This window comes from Dendropsophus ebraccatus, chromosome 4 (assembly GCF_027789765.1).
Source record: "Dendropsophus ebraccatus isolate aDenEbr1 chromosome 4, aDenEbr1.pat, whole genome shotgun sequence".
In the NCBI taxonomy this organism is placed as follows: Eukaryota; Metazoa; Chordata; class Amphibia; order Anura; family Hylidae; genus Dendropsophus; species Dendropsophus ebraccatus.
Window position 1 is genome coordinate 167,563,534 of NC_091457.1, and position 26,033 is coordinate 167,589,566.

General features: G+C 46.9%; 1 protein-coding gene across 1 annotated transcript in view; it reads right to left on the reverse strand.

Annotated features, from left to right (window-relative positions):
* The window catches only part of PLPPR4 (phospholipid phosphatase related 4), a 79,638-nt gene that overhangs the window by 25,626 nt on the left and 27,979 nt on the right, over positions 1-26,033 (reverse strand). Inside the window, exon 2 of the mRNA XM_069969085.1 lies at positions 21,339-21,524. Coding sequence (XP_069825186.1) covers positions 21,339-21,524 — 186 coding nt within the window. The remainder of the gene's footprint in view (positions 1-21,338; positions 21,525-26,033) is intronic.

A 26,033-nucleotide genomic window follows, 5' to 3' on the forward strand; every position in this document is an offset into this window, starting at 1 on the left:
TCCAGCCCAGCAGCCGGGGGGGGCGACAGAGAGTCCAGTTCAGCAGCCGGGGGCGACAGAGAGTCCAGCCCAGCAGCCGGGGGCGACAGAGAGTCCAGCCCAGCAGCCGGGGGCGACAGAGAGTCCAGCCCAGCAGCCGGGGGCGACAGAGAGTCCAGCCCAGCAGCCGGGGGGCGACAGAGAGTCCAGCCCAGCAGCCAGGGGCGACAGAGAGTCCAGCCCAGCAGCCGGGGGCGACAGAGAGTCTAGCCCAGCAGCCGGGGGGGGGGGGGGGGGGGGGTGACAGAGAGTCCAGCCCAGCAGCCGGGGGGCGACAGAGAGTCCAGCCCATCAGCCGGGGGGCGACAGAGAGTCCAGCCCAGCAGCCGGGGGGCGACAGAGAGTCCAGCCCAGCAGCCGGGGGGGGCGACAGAGAGTCCAGCCCAGCAGCCGGGGGCGACAGAGAGTCCAGCCCAGCAGCCGGGGGGCGACAGAGAGTCCAGCCCAGCAGCCGGGGGGCGACAGAGAGTCCAGCCCATCAGCCGGGGGGCGACAGAGAGTCCAGCCCAGCAGCCGGGGGGCAACAGAGAGTCCAGCCCATCATCCGGGGGGCGACAGAGAGTCCAGCCCAGCAGCCGGGGGGCGACAGAGAGTCCAGCCCAGCAGCCAGGGGGCGACAGAGTGTCCTGCCCAGCAGCCGGGGGCAACAGAGAGTCCTGCCCAGCAGCCGGGGGCGACAGAGAGTCCTGCCCAGCAGCCAGGGGGCGACAGAGAGTCCTGCCCAGCATCCGGGGGGGGCGAAAGAGTCCAGCCCAGCAGCCGGGGGGCGAAAGAGAGTCCAGCCCATCAGCCGGGGGGCGACAGAGAGTCCAGCCCAGCAGCCAGGGGGCGACAGAGAGTCCAGCCCAGCAGCCGGGGGCGACAGAGAGTCCAGCCCAGCAGCCGGGGGGCGACAGAGAGTCCAGCCCAGCAGCCGGGGGGCGACAGAGAGTCCAGCCCATCAGCCGGGGGGCGACAGAGAGTCCAGCCCAGCAGCCGGGGGGCAACAGAGAGTCCAGCCCATCATCCGGGGGGCGACAGAGAGTCCAGCCCAGCAGCCGGGGGGCGACAGAGAGTCCAGCCCAGCAGCCAGGGGGCGACAGAGTGTCCTGCCCAGCAGCCGGGGGCAACAGAGAGTCCTGCCCAGCAGCCGGGGGCGACAGAGAGTCCTGCCCAGCAGCCAGGGGGCGACAGAGAGTCCTGCCCAGCATCCGGGGGGGGCGAAAGAGTCCAGCCCAGCAGCCGGGGGGCGACAGAGAGTCCAGCCCAGCAGCCAGGGGGCGACAGAGAGTCCAGCCCAGCAGCCAGGGGGAGACAGAGAGTCCAGCCCAGCAGCCGGGGGCGACAGAGAGTCCTGCACTGCAGCTGGGGGGGGGGGGGGGGGGGGGGGGGGCGACAGAGAGTCCTGCACTGCACTTATATAGTGTCTTAGTTACCCCTAGCAACCACCTTTCTTTCCTCACAGACTCTTTGAAAAAAGAAAGGTGGAATCTGATTGGTTGCCGGGAGTCTTGGTGCCAGCACTGGCTGCTGTATCCTCACTCTGGGCTGTATATATATATATATATATATATATATATTATGCCAACAAAGAAGTAATGGCTGGCACACCGGTCAACATATAAAGCAAGCTCGGGCTGAGTGCTGGAGCAGGAACCGCTGTTATACCATCGGGTGGTGCTCTGCCAAAGACATAATAGGTAAGTTCTTACGTAGAGACACAGTAGCGGCACTCTCCCATAGGTAAAATTGCTTTATTTCTTAGGCAAAGACATTGGACAAACAGTGCGATCCACAGGGAAAGCTACGAATCGTTTCGCGCTACACGCGCATCAACAGGCTCATAATCCCATACGTCACTGGCGCACCTTAAATACGTCAGCGCGCGCAGATAATACATAGTATAAAACAGTGTAACAAGTTATAAAAACACACATAATTATACATAATAAAATCACAAAGTAACCAACAGGACACAAGGGAGTTAGATTAGCACAAGCACAGTAACAAAAAATAAACAACAGACAGACAGAGCGGGTATTACAGAAAAGCTGACATTTCATTTCTGTCATTTAGTCCCAGGGGGCCCATGGCTCCAGTCCGGATGATCCATGCCGCCTCTTTTCTAGCTAAAGCTTTCTGTCGATCCCCTCCATCTGGATAATTACGGATCAATTCTAATCCTGAAAATTTAAGCACAGTGGGATCACTGTTATGTTTTTCCCTAATGTGTGCTATTAATCTGGTTGCCCCTACTCCTGTGACTACGGAGCGCAAATGTTCCCTGAAGCGGGTTTGTAAGTTACGGATGGTTCTCCCTATGTAAAACATACCACAGGGACATACTAACACGTAAATCACAAAACCAGACCGGCAAGTGATAAACTGTCTCACTTCCCAGCTGACGCCTCCCAGGGAAATAGATTTAGACTCGGCATTGTACCTACAATAGGAGCAATGACCGCATCTAAAATTACCCCTGGGTAGGTCTCTGTCCAACCAAGTACGATTATTCTTACCCTCTTTGTGGATGGGTTTAGATAGATGGTCACCTATTGTGTGTGTTCTTCTATAAGCGAATAACGGTTGTCTGTGTGCCACTTCTCCCAAGTCTGGATCTTGCTCAATGACATGCCAATGCTTTCTGATAGCTGACTGAATCGTTCTGTCCATAGAAGTATGTGTGAATGTAAACACAAACCGTTTATTATTTTTATTACTTTGCTTCTTTTTATTGCCCAGGATTCTGTCCCTATTCTGTCTCCTAGCTCTTACAAAGGCTTCAGATATTATATCAGCTGAATAGCCTCTCTCTCTAAGTCTTTCAGTGAGTTCCTGCGATTGTGTAAGAAATTTCTCCTCTGTTGAATTAAGCCGTCTAAGGCGGAGAAATTGACTGTAGGGCAAGGATCTCTTGACGTGAGGGGGATGGTAACTGTCAAAATGGATCCCCCGCATCCCCCACGATGCGGGTGTGCAGGCGATCCAGGAGGTTTTGTCTAGTACGGACAAACCAGAGTCTTTCAAACATTTTGTGGGTGAAGCTCTATCTTTTATTTTGTCCCATAATGCATTTAAGTTTGGGGACTGTTGGTACCAACAAGTGTCAGGAGTGGCCATGGGGACTCCAGTGGCATGTTCACTTGCAAATTTATTTTTGGCCATTTTTGAGAAAAAATATATTTTTACTTTAAACAATCAATTTATAAAATACATTGTCACATTTTTACGTTTCATGGACGATATCTTTATTGTTTGGTCAGGCACAAAAGTCCAATTCGAGCAATTTGTGGAATACCTAAATGAGGGGTCAAAAATGAATATGAAATTCACTTCTGTCTTTGGGGATCAAAAATTGGACTTTCTTGACGTGAGGGTGGAAATTATTGATGGTAAACTAGTCACCTCGGGCTTCCGCAAGGAGACAGCCACCAATTCTCTACTCCATTTTGACAGTTACCATCCCCCTCACGTCAAGAGATCCTTGCCCTACAGTCAATTTCTCCGCCTTAGACGGCTTAATTCAACAGAGGAGAAATTTCTTACACAATCGCAGGAACTCACTGAAAGACTTAGAGAGAGAGGCTATTCAGCTGATATAATATCTGAAGCCTTTGTAAGAGCTAGGAGACAGAATAGGGACAGAATCCTGGGCAATAAAAAGAAGCAAAGTAATAAAAATAATAAACGGTTTGTGTTTACATTCACACATACTTCTATGGACAGAACGATTCAGTCAGCTATCAGAAAGCATTGGCATGTCATTGAGCAAGATCCAGACTTGGGAGAAGTGGCACACAGACAACCGTTATTCGCTTATAGAAGAACACACACAATAGGTGACCATCTATCTAAACCCATCCACAAAGAGGGTAAGAATAATCGTACTTGGTTGGACAGAGACCTACCCAGGGGTAATTTTAGATGCGGTCATTGCTCCTATTGTAGGTACAATGCCGAGTCTAAATCTATTTCCCTGGGAGGCGTCAGCTGGGAAGTGAGACAGTTTATCACTTGCCGGTCTGGTTTTGTGATTTACGTGTTAGTATGTCCCTGTGGTATGTTTTACATAGGGAGAACCATCCGTAACTTACAAACCCGCTTCAGGGAACATTTGCGCTCCGTAGTCACAGGAGTAGGGGCAACCAGATTAATAGCACACATTAGGGAAAAACATAACAGTGATCCCACTGTGCTTAAATTTTCAGGATTAGAATTGATCCGTAATTATCCAGATGGAGGGGATCGACAGAAAGCTTTAGCTAGAAAAGAGGCGGCATGGATCATCCGGACTGGAGCCATGGGCCCCCTGGGACTAAATGACAGAAATGAAATGTCAGCTTTTCTGTAATACCCGCTCTGTCTGTCTGTTGTTTATTTTTTGTTACTGTGCTTGTGCTAATCTAACTCCCTTGTGTCCTGTTGGTTACTTTGTGATTTTATTATGTATAATTATGTGTGTTTTTATAACTTGTTACACTGTTTTATACTATGTATTATCTGCGCGCGCTGACGTATTTAAGGTGCGCCAGTGACGTATGGGATTATGAGCCTGTTGATGCGCGTGTAGCGCGAAACGATTCGTAGCTTTCCCTGTGGATCGCACTGTTTGTCCAATGTCTTTGCCTAAGAAATAAAGCAATTTTACCTATGGGAGAGTGCCGCTACTGTGTCTCTACGTAAGAACTTATATATATATTATATATATACTGTATATGCTCCCTGCAGCTTTCCTGCTCCCTCACACATTCACCATAGTCAGTACCTGTAACCACCACAGGTGTCACTGCTGAGCACTTATACATGTGACTGACTCTGCTGATCACATGACTCTCCTGATCACATGACTCTCCTGATCTCATAGTTCATAGCTCTCTGAGAGAACTGATTCTCCTGATTGGTTCTCCTGTAGGTCACAGGTCACATGATGCTCCATCACCTATGAGGACACAGAGCTGTGAGCGGCAGCCATGTTGGATCCTGTGCTGCGCTTCTCTATAACCCACCAGGTATCTCTATCTTATTACAGTCTTTTATCAATGTTTTTCTGCCATTTTGCCGCCTATTAGATGTCACAGCCGGAGCAGGAATAATTCTGGGCAACTATCACTGAGCTAAAACGTTAGAGTCGTTAGTATATTACATATAGATCATAGTCACCTAATCCCCAAAATGAACTAGATTCCCCATCAGTGTTTCGGTAAGGGCAGAGCGTTTGACAACCACCTTACATACTTTGTTATTGAAATTTTCAGACCTCCTCTAACCCCTGCTTTGAACGTCCCTGTGGCCGCTCTTGCTTTGAACGTCCCTGTGGCCGGTCTTGCTTTGAATGTCCCTGTGGCCGGTCTTGCTTTGAACGTCCCTGTGGCCGGTCTTGCTTTGAACGTCCCTGTGGCCGGTCTTGCTTTGAACGTCCCTGTGGCCGGTCTTGCTTTGAACGTCCCTGTGGCCGGTCTTGCTTTGAACGTCCCTGTGGCCGGTCTTGCTTTGAACGTCCCTGTGGCCGGTCTTGCTTTGAACGTCCCTGTGGCCTGGAGACATCTCGGCATCTGATGCCACGGGCAGCGCTGGAGACGGGATTACTACGCGGCTTCATCAGTCACAGCTGATTTTGAGGGTATGGTTTTCATTGTCATTCCGTTTGCATTTTATACTATATCTATTTTTCTGATGTTGAGAATTGTTTAATAAACCTAAGTAAGAGCTGGTTCATTGCAGCAAATGAGGGAGGTATGAGTCACGGATTCTGCAGCTCTCCTCACTCCCACGGCGCCCGCAGCCCGCTCGCTCGCTCGCTGTTATTATGTAATAATTACCGCTGACTAACATACTTGACAACATCTCAATAAATGTTCCAAGGACACTTTCAGCTGCCCAGGCAATTTCTCACGGGGAGTACAGTCTAATTTGTTACGGTGAACTACACCTACGCCGTCACGTTATCGCTGCTACACACTTATGGTACTTTTACATGGAGCGATAATTCGCCCGATCGCACGATTAACGATTTTGAATGAACGATGTTTTTTTTATAACGATCAGCGTTTAGACGGAACGATGCATAGTACGGAAAGTTCGCTATGCAATCGTTTTGCGATTGTTTAAGCCCATCTCACACATAGGGGAAATCGCTGAAAGAATGTTTACACGGAACGATCTGCGAATTTTTTGCGAACGATCAACGATGATTTGAGAACATGTTGAAAGATCAAAATGAACGATTTTTTGCTGGTCGTTTGCTGCGTTTACACGCACGATTATCGTTCGAATTCGACCGTTATTGTGCAAAAACGAACAATCAATCGTCCTGTGTAAAAGGACCATTAGGGCCCTATTCCACCGGACGATTATCGTTTGCATAATCATTAATGATTAACGATCTCAAACGACCGCTATTGCGAAAGACCTTAAAACGTTCACTCATTTCCATGGAACGATAATCGTTACTTATGATCGTAATTGCGATTGTTTTTCTTCGCTATTTATTCGCTATTGCGTTCGTATCTATTGCGAACGACCGAACGATGTCTTATTCAATGCGAACGATTTGCGAACGAGCAACGATAAAAATAGGTCCAGATCTTATAAAGCGATCAACGATTTCTCGTTCGGTCTTTAATTGTTAACTGCATTTCAACCGAACGATTATCGTTTAGATTCGAACGATTTAATGATAATCTGAACGATAATCGTCCAGTGGAATAGGGCCCTTACTGTGCCGTGTGGTCTTACAGTCGTCCTATGAGAATTAAAGGGGTTCTCCAGTGCTACAAATACATGGCCACTTTCTTTCAGAGACAACACAACTCTTGTCTCCAGTTCAGGTGCGGTTTGCAATTAAAGGGAACCTGTCACCCCCCGTGCCGGGGTGACAGGCTCCCGACCCCCCGTTAGAGCCCCCTATACTCACCTAATCCCGCCGGGTCCCGCTTCTGGAGGTGGTCGGGTGATGAAGATCTCAGCCGCTGCAGCCCGGCGCGCGCACTGAGAGATGAGTCCAACACCCATAGAGAATGACAGGAGAGTCCAGCGCTCCGTCATTCTCTATGAGCGTTGGACTCATCTCTCAGCGCGCGCCGGGCTGCAGCAGCTGAGATCTCCGTCACCCGACCGGATCCAGAAGCGGGACCTGGCGGGATTAGGTGAGTATAGGGGGCTCTAACGGGGGGTCGGGAGCCTGTCACCCCGGCACGGGGGGTGACAGGTTCCCTTTAAGCTTCATTCACTTCAATGGAACTGAGCAGCAAAACCCCGCCCAAGCTGAAGAGCAGTGCTGTCTCTGGAAGAAAGTGGCCATGTTTTTTGTAGCACTGGAGAACCCCTTTAAAGTGACTGTACCACCAGGCCCAGGCTGAAGCACTGGATGCGGACCGACCCACCCTTAGTGGGAAGAAACCCTAGCCCCTCCATGATGTGACTCCATTAGAATCAATGGAACCCTATCATAGAGGGGCGGGGGTTTCCTCCCACTAAGGGTGGGTCGGCCGCCTCCAGTGCTTCAGCCTGGGCCTGGTGGTACAGTCACTTTAAAACCATGAAGACTTTCAGTTATACAAACTAGCGACTCATAATAAAATGTTGTATATGGAGCCCAGGTTGTCAGATCACTGACCGAATATCAAAGGATCAAGGAATGACGGGGCAGAGGATCCCCCAGCATCTCACGATAACAGAAGCGAAGACGGCCCCATTTGTCGATGGCCTTATCCATCACACCACTAACGCTTTCTGACCTATCAGAATTATCAATGCGACTTGTAGTGGAGAACATAGAAACTTCAGCATTGTATTCACAGAGTTAAAGCTGCCACGTGAGTTACATATAGAGATGAGCGAAGCAGACGGAAACTTGTTTTGTGAATCGAATCTTAGCGAGTTTCATTAAATCAGCCAAACTATAGTAACTACAGTGCTGAGACTATTACAGAAGGGTGAATTAGTTAAAGCATGTTGCTGAAAAAGTGTCCAAAATCAGAAAATCACAATTTAAAAAAAATGTCAATCAGCCAGTCGGTCATTTAATTTCCGCCATTCCTCTCCTCTTTGTCCCCATATTGCTCTGTTAGTCTCTCCCTGCTCTGCTGTATATGCTGCTGCCATCCTGCTCTCTCCTCCACTCACAGCTGGCTGGCGGCCTCCGTTACCTCCACCTTATATAGAGGGTGAAGGGGAGGTGCTGACATCACAGAGGGGCCTGCAGCTGATTGGACAGGCAATAGGGATTATGGTTAATCCCTTTCTCCCGCCCAGTGATGCTGCAGACAGCATGCGCGATTCACATAGTATCTTGATTTGCCAGATTTGCAAAGATCTGTTTGGCAAAGAGCGTCAATGAAGTCATTGTCTATCGCATGGCCACTGGATGCCATTCAATCCTTACAGCTTATTTGAGCTTCCCACCCTGGGCCTAGTGTAAGCAACAGAAAGTTCTAATAAAGCTCTGTGCTTACTGTTTCCATGGTCTATTCCTGGCCCGCCCCCGGTCATTGTTCCTGGCCCGCCCCTGGTCATTGTTCCTGGTCTGCCCCCGGTCATTGTTCCTGGTCCGCTCCCGGTCATTGTTCCTGGTCTGCCCCTGGTCATTGTTCCTGGTCTGCCCCTGGTCATTGTTCCTGGTCTGCCCCTGGTCATTGTTCCTGGTCTGCCCCTCGTCATTGTTCCTGGTCTGCCCCCAATCATTGTTCCTGGTCTGTCCTTGGTCATTGTTCCTGGTCTGTCCTTGGTCATTGTTCCTGGTCTGCCCTTGGTCATTGTTCCTGGTCTGCCCCTGGTCATTGTTCCTGGGCCTTGTTCCTGGTCTGCCCCCGGTCATTGTTCCTGGTCCGCTCCCGGTCATTGTTCCTGCTCTGCTCCCGGTCATTGTTCCTGGTCTGCTCCCGGTCATTGTTCCTGCTCTGCCCCCGGTCATTGTTCCTGGTCCGCTCCCGGTCATTGTTCCTGGTCATTGTTCCTGGTCTGCTCCCGGTCATTGTTCCTGGTCTGCTCCTGGTCATTGTTCCTGCTCTGCCCCTGGTCATTGTTCCTGGTCTGCCCCTGGTCATTGTTCCTGGTCTGCCCCTGGTCATTGTTCCTGGTCTGCCCCTGGTCATTGTTCCTGGTCTGCCCCTGGTCATTGTTCCTGGTCTGCCCCTGGTCATTGTTCCTGGTCTGCCCCCAATCATTGTTCCTGGTCTGTCCTTGGTCATTGTTCCTGGTCTGCCCTTGGTCATTGTTCCTGGTCTGCCCCTGGTCATTGTTCCTGGGCCTTGTTCCTGGTCTGCCCCCGGTCATTGTTCCTGCTCTGCTCCCGGTCATTGTTCCTGGTCTGCCCCCGGTCATTGTTCCTGGTCCGCTCCCGGTCATTGTTCCTGGTCCGCTCCCGGTCATTGTTCCTGGTCTGCTCCTGGTCATTGTTCCTGGTCTGCCCCTGGGCATTGTTCCTGGTCTGCCCCTGGGCATTGTTCCTGGTCTGCCCCTGGGCATTGTTCCTGGTCTGCCCCTGGGCATTGTTCCTGGTCTGCCCCTGGGCATTGTTCCTGGTCTGCCCCTGGGCATTGTTCCTGGTCTGCCCCTGGGCATTGTTCCTGGTCTGCCCCTGGGCATTGTTCCTGGTCTGCCCCTGGGCATTGTTCCTAATCTGCCCCTGGGCATTGTTCTTGGTCTGCTCCCGGTCATTGTTCCTGGTCTGCTCCCGGTCATTGTTCCTGGTCTGCTCCCGGTCATTGTTCCTGGTCTGCTCCCGGTCATTGTTCTTGGTCTGCCCCTGGGCATTGTTTCTGGTCTGCTCCTGGTCATTGTTCCTGGTCTGCCCCTGGGCATTGTTCCTGGTCTGCCCCTGGGCATTGTTCCTGATCTGCTCCCGGTCATTGTGTTCTCCATGTATACTGTATATTGGTCTTGGTGCAAAGTATGGCGGTCATATGTGCAATTATACCAATATACAGTATACAGGAAGAACATAATATCACCACACATCACCATACATATACTCCAAGAGCAATATACAGTATCCATGGAGAACACATCACTGTACATATCACCACCATACTGTGCACCAATACCAATATTACCAGTATACATGGAGAACATAATATAACCGTACATATCACCGCCATACTGTTACTGTACAAAACTCATTACACAAATAATACCAATACAGTGGTCCCCCGACATATGATAGATTAAACGTACAATTCAACAGCCATTACAAAGAAGCTACAATGTTGCAGATACAGCTTACGGGGGCTTGTTTACTTCAGCTGTCTTAGAGGGGAGGAGGGGGAGACAGAGAGAAAGGCTCACACACAGATTTTTGTGTCTTCAGCAGAAAGCAGCAGCTGAGAACTAGGGGAAGGAGACTGAATAGATAATAACAAGTAGTAAAGGAATTGTCACCATGGGCAGCAACATATCAAAAGTTATGTTTAAATGAAATACCCCTTTATGGATCTTCAGTGACATCATCGAAGGTCCTTGAACTCCAGAAAGTACAGACCATGATCTCCAAGGTCCTTGTAGGCAACCTAAAGGGGTTGCTCCGTGTAGGCAACTTAAAGGGGTTATCCAGTGCTACAAAAACATGGCCACTTTTCCCCCCTCTTTTGTCTCCAGATTGGGTGCGGTTTCAAACTCAGTTCCCTTGAAGTAAATGGAGCTTAATTGCAAACCGCACCTAAATTGGAGACAGGAGAGGGAGAAAAATGGCCATGTTTTTGTAGCGCTGGATAACCCCTTTAACCCTTAAGTGACCCTGGACGTACCCGTATGTCCAGGGCCGCCTCCATGTGTTCAGAGCGGGACCGCGGCTATTAGCGGGCACGGTCCAATCGCCGTGCCCGCTAATCCAGTAATCGGATGCAGCTGTCAAAGTTGACAGCTGCATCCGATTACTTGATGCAGCCGTTCCCTGGTGTCTAGTGGGGAAGATCGCTCCTCTGCGACGTTGTCCTGGAGGAGCGATCCAAACATCTTACCCCATCCGGGGTCAGCGCCGTAATGGCGCTGATCCTGGCTCGGCACTCGATTGCTTCCAGCTGCAGCAGCCGAAAGCAATCAATGTGCCTATCTCATCGATCTATGCTGCACATCAATACAGCATAGGGCCAGGTTCAGACTATGTAACTGTGCGGCTGTATTTGCGGCTGTAATTGTGCGGCGGTATTTTTGGTGGTTCATGCGTACGCTGGAAAGTATAGGATATACGGCTGCACAGTGCACACTATGTATGAATCTACGGCCCGATCGTAAACGGACCCGTAAAAAATGAACAAGACCATTGTTTGCGGCTGGAAACGCGGCCGTGGATTGACAGGCGGTCCGTACGGAGTACTTAAAAAATAGTCGGCAATGATGCCGAATGCCTCTAATAGTTAATATATTAAATTAATAAAACACATTTTCTTTGTAATAAAGTCCCTTTCATTGGTCAATAATTTAATTCTAACGAATCCATCATTGTGCAATTAAATATACTGTTAAAATAAATATATATATAAATAAATGTATATTTATATATATATTTATTTTTTGACAGTATATTTAATTGCACAATGATGGATTCGTTAGAATTAAATTATTGAACAACGAAACTGAATTTATTTCATCGAAAATGTGTTTTATTAATTAAATATTAATAAGTACAGGAAGCTCCAGTAAGCCGTTAATTCATATTGCCGGTAATAGAGCTTTCTGTACTAATCATCACTTTACTTTAATGAAAACATCAAATGTTTCTTCTAATTATGTTATGACAATAGCATTATTAGAAGAAACATTTAGAATTATATGTGCGCTCAGCTGATTGGCTGATCGGCTGAGCGCACATATAAAGAGCCGGTCCGCAGTACAGTGACTTCATTGTGCTGCGGACCAGCGAAGAGGCAACATCGGGGTGAGTATAGAGCTCTCCCCACCCCCTCCCCAGCACTGCACCCCTCCCAGCAAGGAAGGGGGGTCACTTAACCCCTTCCTTGCTGGGATGGGTGCAGTCTGACATCAGTCTGGCCCCCAAGGGGTTAAGGGGGATGCAATACATCCTCCCTTAACCCCTTGGGGGCCAGACTGTAAGCAGCGATCTGTAAAGATGCTGCATACTGTAAGGTGCACAACACCGCTCACAATGATGGGTGTTGTGCTCCTGTTTGTGTCTTTTTTTGTCTGTTTCTCCCTTTTTGTTTTTCAGATATTGGTATCCAGTGGATTACGTCGTATTCCGTGGACTACGTCGATGACCAGCGTTTTTTTTTTTTTTTTTTTAATAAAATGGTCAATGAGGGGTGTGGGGGTGTTTTTATTTGAATAAAAATTTTTTTTAACTTGTGTCTTGTCTTTATTTCTTTACTTTATAGACTTAGTAGTGGAAGCCGTCTAATAGACGGAATCCATTACTAAGTTGGGGCCTAGTGTTAGCCGGTATAAAATGGCTAACACTAACCCCCTATTATTACCCCAGTACCCAATGCCACCAGGGGTACTGGGAAGAGCCGGGTGCCAGTGGTCCCGGAGCGTCAAAATTGGCGCTCCAGGACCGGGCGGCAGCAGGCTGGTAAGATTTAGGCTGGGGAGGGCCTAAACCAATGGCTCTTCCCACCCTGGTGTTACCAGGCTGCTGTCGTTTGGTTTTTAACCCGGCTGGTTATAAAAATAGAGGGGACCCTATGCGTTTTTTTTTAATTATTTATTTATTTAAAAAAAAAAAACGCATTGGGTCCCCCCTATTTTTATAACCAGCCGGGTTAAAAACCAAACGACAGCAGCCTGGTAACACCAGGGTGGGAAGAGCCATTGGTTTAGGCCCTCCCCAGCCTAAATCTTACCAGCCTGCTGCCGCCCGGTCCAGGAGCGCCAATTTTGACGCTCCGGGACCACTGACACCCGGCTCTTCCCAGTACCCCTGGTGGCATTGGGTACTGGGGTAATAATAGGAGGTTAGTGTTAGCCATTTTATACCGGCTAACACTAGGCCCCGACTTAGTAATGGATTCCGTCTATTAGACGGCTTCCACTACTAAGTCTATAAAGTAAAGAAATAAAGACAAGACACAAGTTAAAATAATTTTTTATTCAAATAAAAACACCCCCACACCCCTCATTGACCATTTTATTAAAAAAAATAATAAAAAAACGCTGGTCATCGACGTAGTCCACGGAATCCGACGTAATCCCCAGGATACCGATATCTGAAAAACAAAAAGGGAGAAACACACAAAAAACACACAAACAGGAGCACAACACCCATCATTGTGAGCGGTGTTGTGCTCCTTACAGTATGCAGCATCTTTACAGATCGCTGCTTACAGTCTGGCCCCCAAGGGGTTAAGGGAGATGTATTGTATCCCCCTTAACCCCTTGGGGGCCAGACTGATGTCAGACTGCACCCATCCCAGCAAGGAAGGGGTTAAGTGACCCTCCTTCCTTGCTGGGAGGGGTGCAGTGCTGGGGAGGGGGTGGGGAGAGCTCTATACTCACCCCGATGTGTCCTCTTCGCTGGTCCGCAGCACAATGAAGTCACTACTGCGGACCGGCTCTTTATATGTGCGCTCAGCCGATCAGCCAATCAGCTGAGCGCACATATAATTCTAAATGTTTCTTCTAATAATGCTATTGTGATAACATAATTAGAAGAAACATTTGATGTTTTCATTAAAGTAAAGTGATGATTAGTACAGAAAGCTCTATTGCCGGCAATATGAATTAACGGCTTATAGAGCTTCCTGTACTAATTAATATTTAATTAATAAAACACATTTTCGATGAAATAAATTCAGTTTCGTTGTTAAATAATTTAATTCTAACGAATCCATCATTGTGCAATTAAATATACTGTCAAAAAATAAATATATATATAAATATACATTTATTTATATATATATATTTATTTTAACAGTATATTTAATTGCAAAATGATGGATTAGTTTAAATTTAATTATTGAATAATGAAAGGGACTTTATTACAACGAAAATGTGTTTTATTAATTTAACAGATTAACCATGAGAGACATCGGCTATAGTGCAGAGGATCGCAAACCCCGGTAATAGCAATTCTTGTAAACTGTTTCCCTGCTTTCCCAGATGCATCCAGAGGTGTTTCCATCACTTTCTTAAGATTTTATTTGTTATTTTTAGTTGAACCAGATTTCCAAGTAAATGACCGTATGTTTTCAGCCGCATGTCTATTTTTTCCCACGGCCGGAGTTTCATCCGCACATTTACAGCCGCATAAAAAATACAGTCGCACAGTTACATAGTGTGAACCTAGCCTAGATCTGTATGAGAGATCAGAGTACTTATACTAGAAGTCCCCCAGGGGGAATAACCCTAACCCCAGGGGGGAATAACCCTAACCCTAGGGGGGGGAATAACCCTAACCCCAGGGGGGGAATAACCCTAACCCCGGGGGGGGGGGAATAACCCTAACCCCGGGGGGGGGGAATAACCCTAACCCCGGGGGGGGGAATAACCCTAACCCCGGGGGGGGAATAACCCTAACCCCGGGGGGGGGGAATAACCCTAACCTCAGGGGGGCTTCTAGTATAAGTGTAAAAGTAAAAAAAAAAGTGTTATTATTAATAAAAAGCCCCCTCCCCTAATAAAAGTTTGAATCACCCCCCTTTCCCCATGTTATAAATATAAATAAACAAACATGTTTGGTATCGCCGCGTGCCTAATCGCCCAAACTATTAATTAATCACATTCCTGATCTCGCACGGTAAACGGCGTAAGCGCAAAAAAATCCCAAAGTGCAAAATTGCGCATTTTTGGTCGCATCAAATCCAAAAAAATTGCAATAAAAAGCGATCAAAAAGTCATATATGCGCAATCAAGGTACCGATAGAAAGAACACATCATGGCGAAAAAAATTACACCTCACACAGCCCCATAGACCCAAGGATAAAAGCGCTATAAGCCTGGGAATGGAGCGATTTTAAGGAACATATATTTGTTAACAATGGTTTGAATTTTTTACAGGCCATCAGATACAATAAAAGTTATACATGTTATATATCGTTGTAATCGTAATGACTTGAGGAACATATATAACAAGTCAGTTTTACCTCAGGGCTGGTTTTGCAGTGTATTTTATAAAAAAAATTTAGCCTGTCATTGCAAAGTACAATTAGTGGCGCAAAAAAGGTCTCACGTGGGTTTCTAGGTGAAAAAATGCAAGTGCTATGGCTTTTTAAGCACAAGGAGGGAAAAACAGCATCAGTTTAAAGCTCTCCCCCCCTGTCTTCATTGTTCTCTATGAAGAGGGGAGAGATGAGGCACTAAAGCAGGACAACAAAGAGTTAATTTACAGCTACATCACCAGGCTCTCTTCTCTGACATGAGCACTGACCTCTCTGACCTCTGAATAGGGGCTTTCAGTGGCTCCCTGTGGTGTAATCCTTTGTTCTCTGCTCTCTGCTGTTCACTAATCTCCCTTCTCCCTCCTCCCCCCTCCCCTCTCCATAGCACAGACAGGATCCGACTGATGTAAAACAGTTGAGATTTCCTGATTCTGAGCAGTGGGTGACAGAAAGGAGGGGGAGGGGGGGGCTGGGAAAAGGCTTTTTAAATGCAGATAATGGCATAATTGCCTTATAAACCTAAATACAAAGTTTCTTAAAATCACCTGGACTATTGATTTCTGCAAAAAAAAATTAACAACAGTGACACTTTAAGCTACAGGAGAAAGTAATAGAAGGAGGAGGCAGGAGAGCTGCTGGAGAAAGAGACAATTTCTCCCTAATGGTAATGGACCCCTAGCTGTGTGTATCTGCCTAAGTTTCTGTATAGTTAAAGCAATCTCTCTTTCTCCCAGCATGGCAGACCTTAACCTGCTGGGACTTTTAGTTCCTAGTTGTGCTTAGGCCATGTTCGCTGCCATAAACCCTGTATTAAACACTCAAGTTCTATGAAGTTTTTCTATTTTATGCTGATTTTCCTTCATCTTTTCCATAGATTTATGGACTCAACCTACAATGGTCGTCCCAGAATAAATTAATATCTTATTTGTATTGAGAGATACAGAGCCAAACAATTGTACCACACTATGACCACTATCAATACCGCCATTATAGTGATTGAATATTACCGCCATATAGTGACTGAATATTACCACCATATAGTGACTGAACATTACCACCATATAGTGACTGAACATTACCACCATATAGTGACTGAACATTACCACCATATAGTGACTGAACATTACCACCATGTAGTGACTGAACATTACCACCATATAGTGACTGAATATTACCACCATATAGTGACTAAACATTACCACCATATAGTGACTGAATATTACCGCCATATAGTGACTGAATATTACCACCATATAGTGACTGAATATTACCGCCATATAGTGACTGAATATTACCACCATATAGTGACTGAATATTACCGCCATATAGTGACTGAATATTACCACAATACAGTGACTGAATATTACCACCATATAGTGACTGAATAATACCGCCATATAGTGACTGAATAATACCACAATACATTGACTAAATATTAGCGCCATATAGTGGCTAAATATTACCCCCATACTGTCTTCTTTTGTGCCCCATATATTAAGTATAAAGACCCTGATTTATGTTTCCTACATACAGAGCAGCCGCCTTCCCGGTATATTCTCCTACATACAGAGCAGCCCCCTTCCCGGTATATTCTCCTACATACAGAGCAGCCGCCTTCCCGGTATATTCTCCTACATACAGAGCAGCCCCCTTCCCGGTATATTCTCCTACATACAGAGCAGCCGCCTTCCCGGTATATTCTCCTACATACAGAGCAGCCCCCTTCCCGGTATATTCTCCTACATACAGAGCAGCCCCCTTCCCGGTATATTCTCCTACATACAGAGCAGCCCCCTTCCCGGTATATTCTCCTACATACAGAGCAGCCGCCTTCCCGGTATATTCTCCTACATACAGAGCAGCCGCCAATCTCATAGATAATAATAGACTGTCATGTAATAAATTCTCTTAGGATCCAGCGCTATCGTTTGTTGCCATCGGAGAAGGTTATTGATCCCATCCCTCCATATTGGATATCTGTCTTCCCATACTCCAGGACATCCTCACCAACGGACACGGCCGTGGGTTAATTCTATAACTTTATTACTGATGTATTATACATACAGAGCAGCCGCCTTCCCGGTATATTCTCCTGTATTGCACAGCCGCCTTCCCGGTATATTCTCCTACATACAGCACAGCCGCCTTCCCGGTATATTCTCCTACATACAGAGCAGCCGCCTTCCCGGTATATTCTCCTACATACAGAGCAGCCCCCTTCCCGGTATATTCTCCTACATAAAGAATAGCCGCCTTCCTGGTATATTCTCCTACATACAGAGCAGCCCCCTTCCCGGTATATTCTCCTACATACAGAGCAGCCCCCTTCCCGGTATATTCTCCTACATACAGAGCAGCCGTCTTCCCGGTATATTCTCCTACATACAGAGCAGCCCCCTTCCCGGTATATTCTCCTACATACAGAGCAGCTGCCTTCCCGGTATATTCTCCTACATACAGAGCAGCCGCCTTCCCGGTATATTCTCCTGTATTGCACAGCCGCCTTCCCGGTATATTCTCCTACATACAGAGCAGCCGCCTTCCCGGTATATTCTCCTACATACAGCACAGCCGCCTTCCCGGTATATTCTCCTACATACAGAGCAGCCCCCTTCCCGGTATATTCTCCTACATACAGAGCAGCCCCCTTCCCGGTATATTCTCCTACATACAGAGCAGCCGCCTTCCCGGTATATTCTCCTACATACAGAGCAGCCGCCTTCCCGGTATATTCTCCTACATACAGAGCAGCTGCCTTCCCGGTATATTCTCCTACATACAGAGCAGCCGTTTTCCCGGTATATTCTCCTACATACAGAGCAGCTGACTACTCGGTATATTCTCCTACATACAGCACAGCCGCCTTCCCGGTATATTCTCCTACATACAGCACAGCCGCCTTCCTGGTATATTCTCCTACATACAGCGCAGCCGCCTTCCCGGTATATTCTCCTACATACAGAGCAGCCGCCTTCCCGGTATATTCTCCTACATACAGAGCAGCCCCCTTCCCGGTGTATTCTCCTACATACAGAGCAGCCCCCTTCCCGGTATATTCTCCTACATACAGAGCAGCCCCCTTCCCGGTATATTCTCCTACATACAGAGCAGCCCCCTTCCCGGTATATTCTCCTACATACAGAGCAGCCGTCTTCCCGGTATATTCTCCTACATACAGAGCAGCCCCCTTCCCGGTATATTCTCCTACATACAGAGCAGCTGCCTTCCCGGTATATTCTCCTACATACAGAGCAGCCGCCTTCCCGGTATATTCTCCTACATACAGAGCAGCCGCCTTCCCGGTATATTCTCCTACATACAGAGCAGCCGCCTTCCCGGTATATTCTGCTACATACAGAGCAGCCGCCTTCCCGGTATATTCTCCTACATACAGAGCAGCCACCTTCCCGGTATATTCTCCTACATACAGCACAGCCGCCTTCCCGGTATATTCTCCTACATACAGCACAGCCGCCTTCCCGGTATATTCTCCTACATACAGAGCAGCCGCCTTCCCGGTATATTCCCCTATATACAGAGCAGCCGCCTTCCCGGTATATTCTCCTACATACAGAGCAGCCGCCTTCCCGGTATATTCTCCTACATACAGAGCAGCCACCTTACCGGTATATTCTCCTACAGATCAGCCGCCTTCCCGGTATATTCCCCTACATACAGCACAGCCGCCTTCCCGGTATATTCTCCTACAGATCAGCCGCCTTCCCGGTATATTCCCCTACATACAGCACAGCCGCCTTCCCGGTATATTCTCCTACAGATCAGCCGCCTTCCCGGTATATTCTCCTACATACAGCACAGCCGCCTTCCCGGTATATTCTGCTACATACAGAGCAGCCGCCAATCTCATAGATAATAATAGACTGTCATGTAATAAATTCTCTTAGGATCCAGCGCTATCGTTTGTTGCCATCGGAGAAGGTTATTGATCCCATCCCTCCATATTGGATATCTGTCTTCCCATACTCCAGGACATCCTCACCAACGGACACGGCCGTGGGTTAAGTCTATTACTTTATTACTGATGTTTTACGCTAGGCGGGTCACGTGGTTAATCCGCTGTCAGCGAGCGGCAGCAGAAGAGACAGCTACAAAAGCTTTTGCTGGGAAATTGATGAAATGCCAAAAAGAGAGAAGAAAGTTCTGGAGAAGCCGCTCAGCACTGGGGAAGTCAGAGACATCTCCACGTCTCCACGTGATTCCCCCGGTGGCGGAGGAGGAGGATACATATTGTTTTCTGTGTTATACTAAACCCACTTCAGATTCCTGACACGTCCAGGATGCCGGACGATATAACGATCAGCGGAGAATACTCCATGAGGGATGAGACGCGCTCCGCCACCCGGCAATGCTGCAAACTGGAATTATTGCTTTTCTCCATCGGAGGCACAATATACCTGGTGGTTACTGTTTCACCACCATTGCTGGTCTCCATACAACCGATGGGGGATCTGATCTGCGGGAAATGTTTTCCTGCTTTTCTATTCCCTCTGGAATTCCCTGGGATTGGGGGTCTCCATATCTTTCCTCATGTTGTCTGACCCCCCCATGACCGCCCTTCATTCTGCTAGAAGTGTTAGGGCAGCTTATATGGATCCCGCGGTGGCGATTTCCCTCTGGCTCAGTAGCAAAACAAGGGACTCGGATCTTTAAACTGATCCTGTTCATTTGAATGGGACAGTTTAAAGCATCCGGCGCTTCAGATCACCGTACAGGCCAGGCGGCACAACGCAGCGAGGCCGTCCAGAGTTTGCACGCTGCCATGACTAACATACAAACAATGATAAAAAAAAACGGTGCAGCGAACTACAAGTGTCAGCACTGCGGCACATACTCCCTCCAGTGTACATACATAAAAACATGTTAGAAAGTTTTTGTTTTCTTTTTCACAGCCGCAGGTCAGCACATGACCCCTGACTCTAGTTATCCTCTATAGAGCCGCCGGAAAGTACTCCGCTCTCTCCGGTGGCTCTTTATAGAATGAATAGAACCGCGGGACATTTGCCGACCTGCAGGTGTATTAAAAGCAAAGGAGTTGGGGGCCGATCTGGAGGTTGTGGATGGCCACAGAGGTCAGATCCCCGCAATCTGCAAAAAAACCCACCTTTAATGCAAAAAAGGATTGGACTGTGAACCTTATGGAATTTCCGAGATTCCAGGTTTTGCAGCCCTCCCGTTGTGCTTGGCATAGAGCAGCGGGTGTGATATACAGTGGTACCTCAATTCTCAAACTTAATTGGTTCTGGAAGGAAGTTTGAGAACCGAGCAGTGTCTTCCCATAGGAAATAGTGTAAATGGGTTTAATTGGTTCCAGCAGCCGCCAATAATTACCTACAGTCCCCATATATTACATTGAACAGTGCCTAGTTTTATCCCTACAGTACAGTGCTGAGGGGTGGTATACTGTACAGTGCATTATATACAAGAAATGTTCAACAAAACCAGCAATAATAGTACAGTAGTCACTAACTCCTCACTCATCCTTTACTGTATCGAGTCCCCCTCATACCAGCACTGTAAAGTATGGGGGATGGTGGTGCACTGACTGTACTACTACTGTGCTCTATATGCACTCCAGCAGTCTTATACAGTACAGGATGGGAGATGGTGGTGCACTGCCTGTACTACTACTGTGCAGTATATGCACTCCAGCAGTCTTATACAGTACAGGATGGGAGATGGTGGTGCACTGCCTGTACTACTACTGTGCTGTATATGCACTCCAGCACTTATATACAGTACAGGATGGGAGAAGGCGGTGCACTGACTGTACTACTACTGTGCTGTATATGCACTCCAGCAGTCTTATACAGTACAGGATGGGAGAAGGCGGTGCACTGACTGTACTACTACTGTGCTGTATATGCACTCCAGCAGTCTTATACTGTACTGTATGTGAAGCCTCACCAGGTAGAACCCACCATCCATGCTCGCAAAAACGTTCGGATACCGAGTACTTCGAGACTGGGGCCCGAAAAGTGTTTGAGAACCGAGCAAGAGTTTGAGAACCAAAGCAAACTTTCCTTGAAAATACTGTACAGTTTGAGTTCCGAGCAGTTTGAGAACCGAGGTACCACTGTATATATATATACAACCTATAGGACATTGATGAATCTGTGGCGTCCCACCGCTGTATGTAATATGTAAGAACCTCTGGATTCCGGGGGTGAATGGCAGATTTCAGCTCGCTGTGTTCTTAAATACATTAGATGTGAGGATTCAGTGTAGACAAGAAGGAAAGGAAAGACTTACTGTAGCTGCGGGTCCTGCGAACGCCAAGCAGAGCAGCATGAGGAAGGGGATGGCTTCTTGAGTAGGTTCTATGTAGGGCATACTAAGGCTCCGGTCATAGCAGCTGAACCCCGAATGAACTGGCTTGAAGACGTCTGTCAACTCCAGGAAGTAGAGGCTCACCACCGAGGAGGCCAGGATAGGCAGCTACGGGAGGAAGACGAGAAGGATATCAGTGCTCTGCGGACATGGCACCTCAGGCTGGGACCATGTATAACGCACATTAGATATATACTAGTGTGAGAGATGAGGGATAGCGGTGTATTGTGCCCACATACAGGGCTATGTACCTACCACCTCTTTTATTGCTGCTTGATGCTAAATAACAGCCGGTATATTATAACAACGGACGTTATTTGGAGTCAAGCTGCTAAAAAGGAAGCGTGAGAGCATAGCCTCTCTGGTCTAACCAGTCACATATAGAATCGTTATTTAAAATGTCATTTATCACCACTTCAGCACATTTCCTAGCATGATGCGACATCCTTAGGAATATTGTCGATCACCCCGCCACTGCCTGAGCCGCTCTGTTATATGGCCGCCGATAGCTCCTCCCCAAACGTTACAACCAGTGGGATCCAGTCCACATCCGAACCGTCCACATTTACCATGTTTCTCCAAAAATAAGACCTAGCCTAAAGGGGTACTCCAGCAAAAATCTTTTTCTTTCACATCAACTGGTTTCAGAAAGGTATATAGATTTGTAATTTACTTCTATTACTTCTTACTTTTACTTCTCCAGTCTTCCTGTACTTATCAATCAATAGCTGCACGTACTATGGGACATGTTATTGGGCATTATCATTCTCTGGGATCCACTGTATCCAAATTAACATGATAAAATTATATACAAGTATAACATATATCGATAGCCACTGACAGTAATTCGGGGTCAATGTCATGCTGGTGGACGCTTTAGTATTAGCAATATTGTAACATCCCCTAAAGTATGAGACAGGGCAATCTGTCACAAAGACCGGGATCGTCGAACATTGTGTTGTCTCCCTGGTGCTCGAGTTCGCCACATTGCGGATCGGGTTGACAGATTACTGGGAGGGGTAGGTGGAGGGTCCGTAAAAATTATTTCAGGAACTTAGGTAGGAAGCTTAAGACTAGGACCTCCAAGGTGATATTTTCTGAAATATTACCTGTACCATGAGCCACACCTGAGACGGAGGTAAATAAGTGGCTGGAAAGCTGGTGTAGGGTAGTGGGGTTTGGGTTCATGGAGAACTGGGCCGACTTCTCTGTCGGTTACAGGCTCTGTGGTAGGACTGGCTGCATCTCAATGGAGAGGGCAACTACAACCTAGTAGGTGAAGATGATATAGTTGGTAGAGCTGGGGCTAGATTATGGAACTGAGGGTGGAGCGGCAGGAGGGGATAGAACAGTCACCAGTGATAAGAGGGCAGGAAATATGGACAAACATATTAAGTGTATGTATACAAATTCTCGAAGCCTCGCTAATAATGCTTAGAATTAGGACTTATAATGGTGGAGAAGGAATATGACATAGTGGGGATAAGCGTGACATGGCTGGATGATAGCTATGATTGGGCGGTTAATCTCCAGGGTTATATAGACTGGAAAGCAGAAACCTGCAACTCCAGCAAAGGAATCAGATACTGGAAATAAGACAATTACCTTTCCCAACTAGTGCAGGAACCAACAAGAGGGGAGGCACTTCTGGACCTGATACTAACCAATAGGCCAGACATAATATCAAAGGTAGATGTGGGAAGTCACCTAGGTAACAGTGACCACAACATAATACGTTCTCGTTTATACTTTAAGAAAATTATTAGTAGGGGGCAACAAAAACAGTAAATTTCAGGTAGGCTAATTTCCAAAAAATGAGAAGACCTTGGGGACATAGACTGAAACAATGTCCTAAGAAATAAAGGTACTCAAGAGAAATGGGACATATGTAAGAGCATCCTGGGTAAATCGTGTGAATGACACATACCATACGGGAATAAAAGTAGTAGAAATAGGAGAAATCCCATGTTACATAGTTACATAGTTAATACGGTTGAAAAAAGACACATGTCCATCAAGTTCAACCAAGGAGGGGATGGATACAGGGAAGGGGGAGGGGCGATAGGTTGTAACTACAGCTGTAAGGGGGGGGGGCAATAAATGATAAGAAACAAGCATTCAGACTACTAAAACAAGAAGGTAGTGGGGAAGCATTGAGCAACTATAGACAGAAGAATAGAATGTGTAAAAGAAAAACAAATAAAAGAAGCAAAAATTGCAACCAAAAGAAGGATAGCCACAGAAAGTAACAAAAATCCTAAAATGTTCTTCATCTATATAAATAATAAGACTTAAGGCTATGTTCACACTACGTATGAGTCTGGCCGTAGTTCGTACGCAGCCGTACATGTGCAGCTGAAAGTACGGCCGTGGGAAAAATCGACATGCGGCCGGATGCGTACGAACCGCGAACATACGCCCGTAGTACAGTTCTGCTTCCCTAGCTTGTTTCGATCTGAGGCAGGTCATTTACTTGGAAATCTTCGCCCAGCCCCGTAAACCACACAGAACCTTTTGGATCGAAAAATCAAGTTCAATTTGGCTGAAATAAGTTCTCCGTACGGGACCGCATGGAAATCCACGGCCGTGAGTTGGAACATTTCCGTCCTCAAACAATGGTCGTGTTCATTTTTCACGGCGCCGTATACGATCCGGCCGTAAGCTCATACGTAGTGTGCACTGTGCGGGCGTATATCGTATACTTTCAAGCGAACGCATCAACCTCAAAACTATGTGCGTATATTCGCGGTTCGCACTACGGCCGGACTCATACGTAGTGTGAACATAGCCTAAAACTGAAAATGTTGGTCCCCTTAAAGATATTCTGGGTGTAATGGTGGAGGGGGAAGAGGAAAAGGCCAATCTACTAAATACATTCTTCTCTACTGTATTAAAAGAGGAGAATTCCATAACAGACCACATGACTAGGGATAATGTAAATCCTCCCATAAATCTCACCTGCCTAACACAACAAGAAGTGGGGAAACGCCTTACGGCTCGGTTCACACGTTGTAAGAGTGCAGCTGTATTTGCGGCTGTAATTGTGCGGCTGTATTTTTGGTGGTTCGTGTGTATGCTGGGAAGTATAGGATATGCGGCTGCACAGTGCACACTATGTATGAATCTACGGCCCTATCGTAAACGGACCCGTAAAAAATGAACAAGACCATTGTTTGCGGCTGAATATGCGGCCGTGGATTGACAGGCGGTCCGTACGGAGTACTTCAAAAATAGCCGGCAATGATGCCGAATGCCGATGCCTCTAATAGTTAATATATTAAATTAATCAAACACATTTTCTTTGTAATCAAGACACTTTCGTTGATCAATAATTTATTTCTAACGAATCCATCATTTTGCAATTAAATATACTGTTAAAAAAAATAGATATATAAATAAATGTATATTTATCTATATATTTATTTTTTGACAGTATATTGAATTGCACAATGATGGATTCATTAGAAATAAATTATTGACCAACGAAACTGTATTTATTTCAACGAAAATGTGTTTTTTTAATTAAATATTAATTAGTACAGGAAGCTCCATAAGCCGGTAATTCATATTGCCGGTAACAGAGCTTTCTGTACTAATCATCACTTTACTTTAATGAAAACATCAAATGTTTCTTCTAATTATGTTATCACAATAGCATTATTAGAAGAAACATTTAGAATTATATGTGCGCTCAGCTGATTGGCTGATCGGCTGAGCGCACATATAATGAGCCGGTCCGCAGCACACTGACTTCATTGTGCTGCGGACCAGCGAAGAGGACGCATCGGGGTGAGTATAGAGCTCTCCCCACCCCCTCCCCGGCACTGCACCCCTCCCAGCAAGGAAGGGGGGTCACTTAACCCCTTCCTTGCTGGGATGGGTGCAGTCTGACATCAGTCTGGCCCCCAGGGGGTTAAGGGGGATGCAATACATCCTCCCTTAACCCCTTGGGGGCCAGACTGTAAGCAGCGATCTGTAAAGATGCTGCATACTGTAAGGAGCACAACACCGCTCACAATGATGGGTGTTGTGCTCCTGTTTGTGTGTTTTTGTGTGTTTCTCCCTTTTTGTTTTTCAGATATCGGTATCCTGGGGATTACGTCGGATTCCATGGACTACGTCGATGACCAGCGTTTTTTTAATGTTTTTTTTAATAAAATGGTCAATGAGGGGTGTGGGGGTGTTTTTATTTGAATAAAAAAATTTGTAAACTTGTGTCTTGTCTTTATTTCTTTACTTTATAGACTTAGTAGTGGAAGCCGTCTAATAGACGGAATCCATTACTAAGTCGGGGCCTAGTGTTAGCCGGTATAAAATGGCTAACACTAACCCCCCATTATTACCCCAGTACCCAATGCCACCAGGGGTACTGGGAAGAGCCGGGTGCCAGTGGTCCCAGAGCGTCAAAATTGGCGCTCCTGTACCGGGCGGCAGCAGGCTGGTAAGATTTAGGCTGGGGAGGGCCTAAACCAATGGCTCTTCCCACCCTGGTGTTACCAGGCTGCTGTCGCTTGGTTTTTAACCCGGCTGGTTCTAAAAATAGGGGGGACCCTATGCGTTTTTTTTTTTAAATAAATAAATAATTAAAAAAAAACGCATAGGGTCCCCCCTATTTTT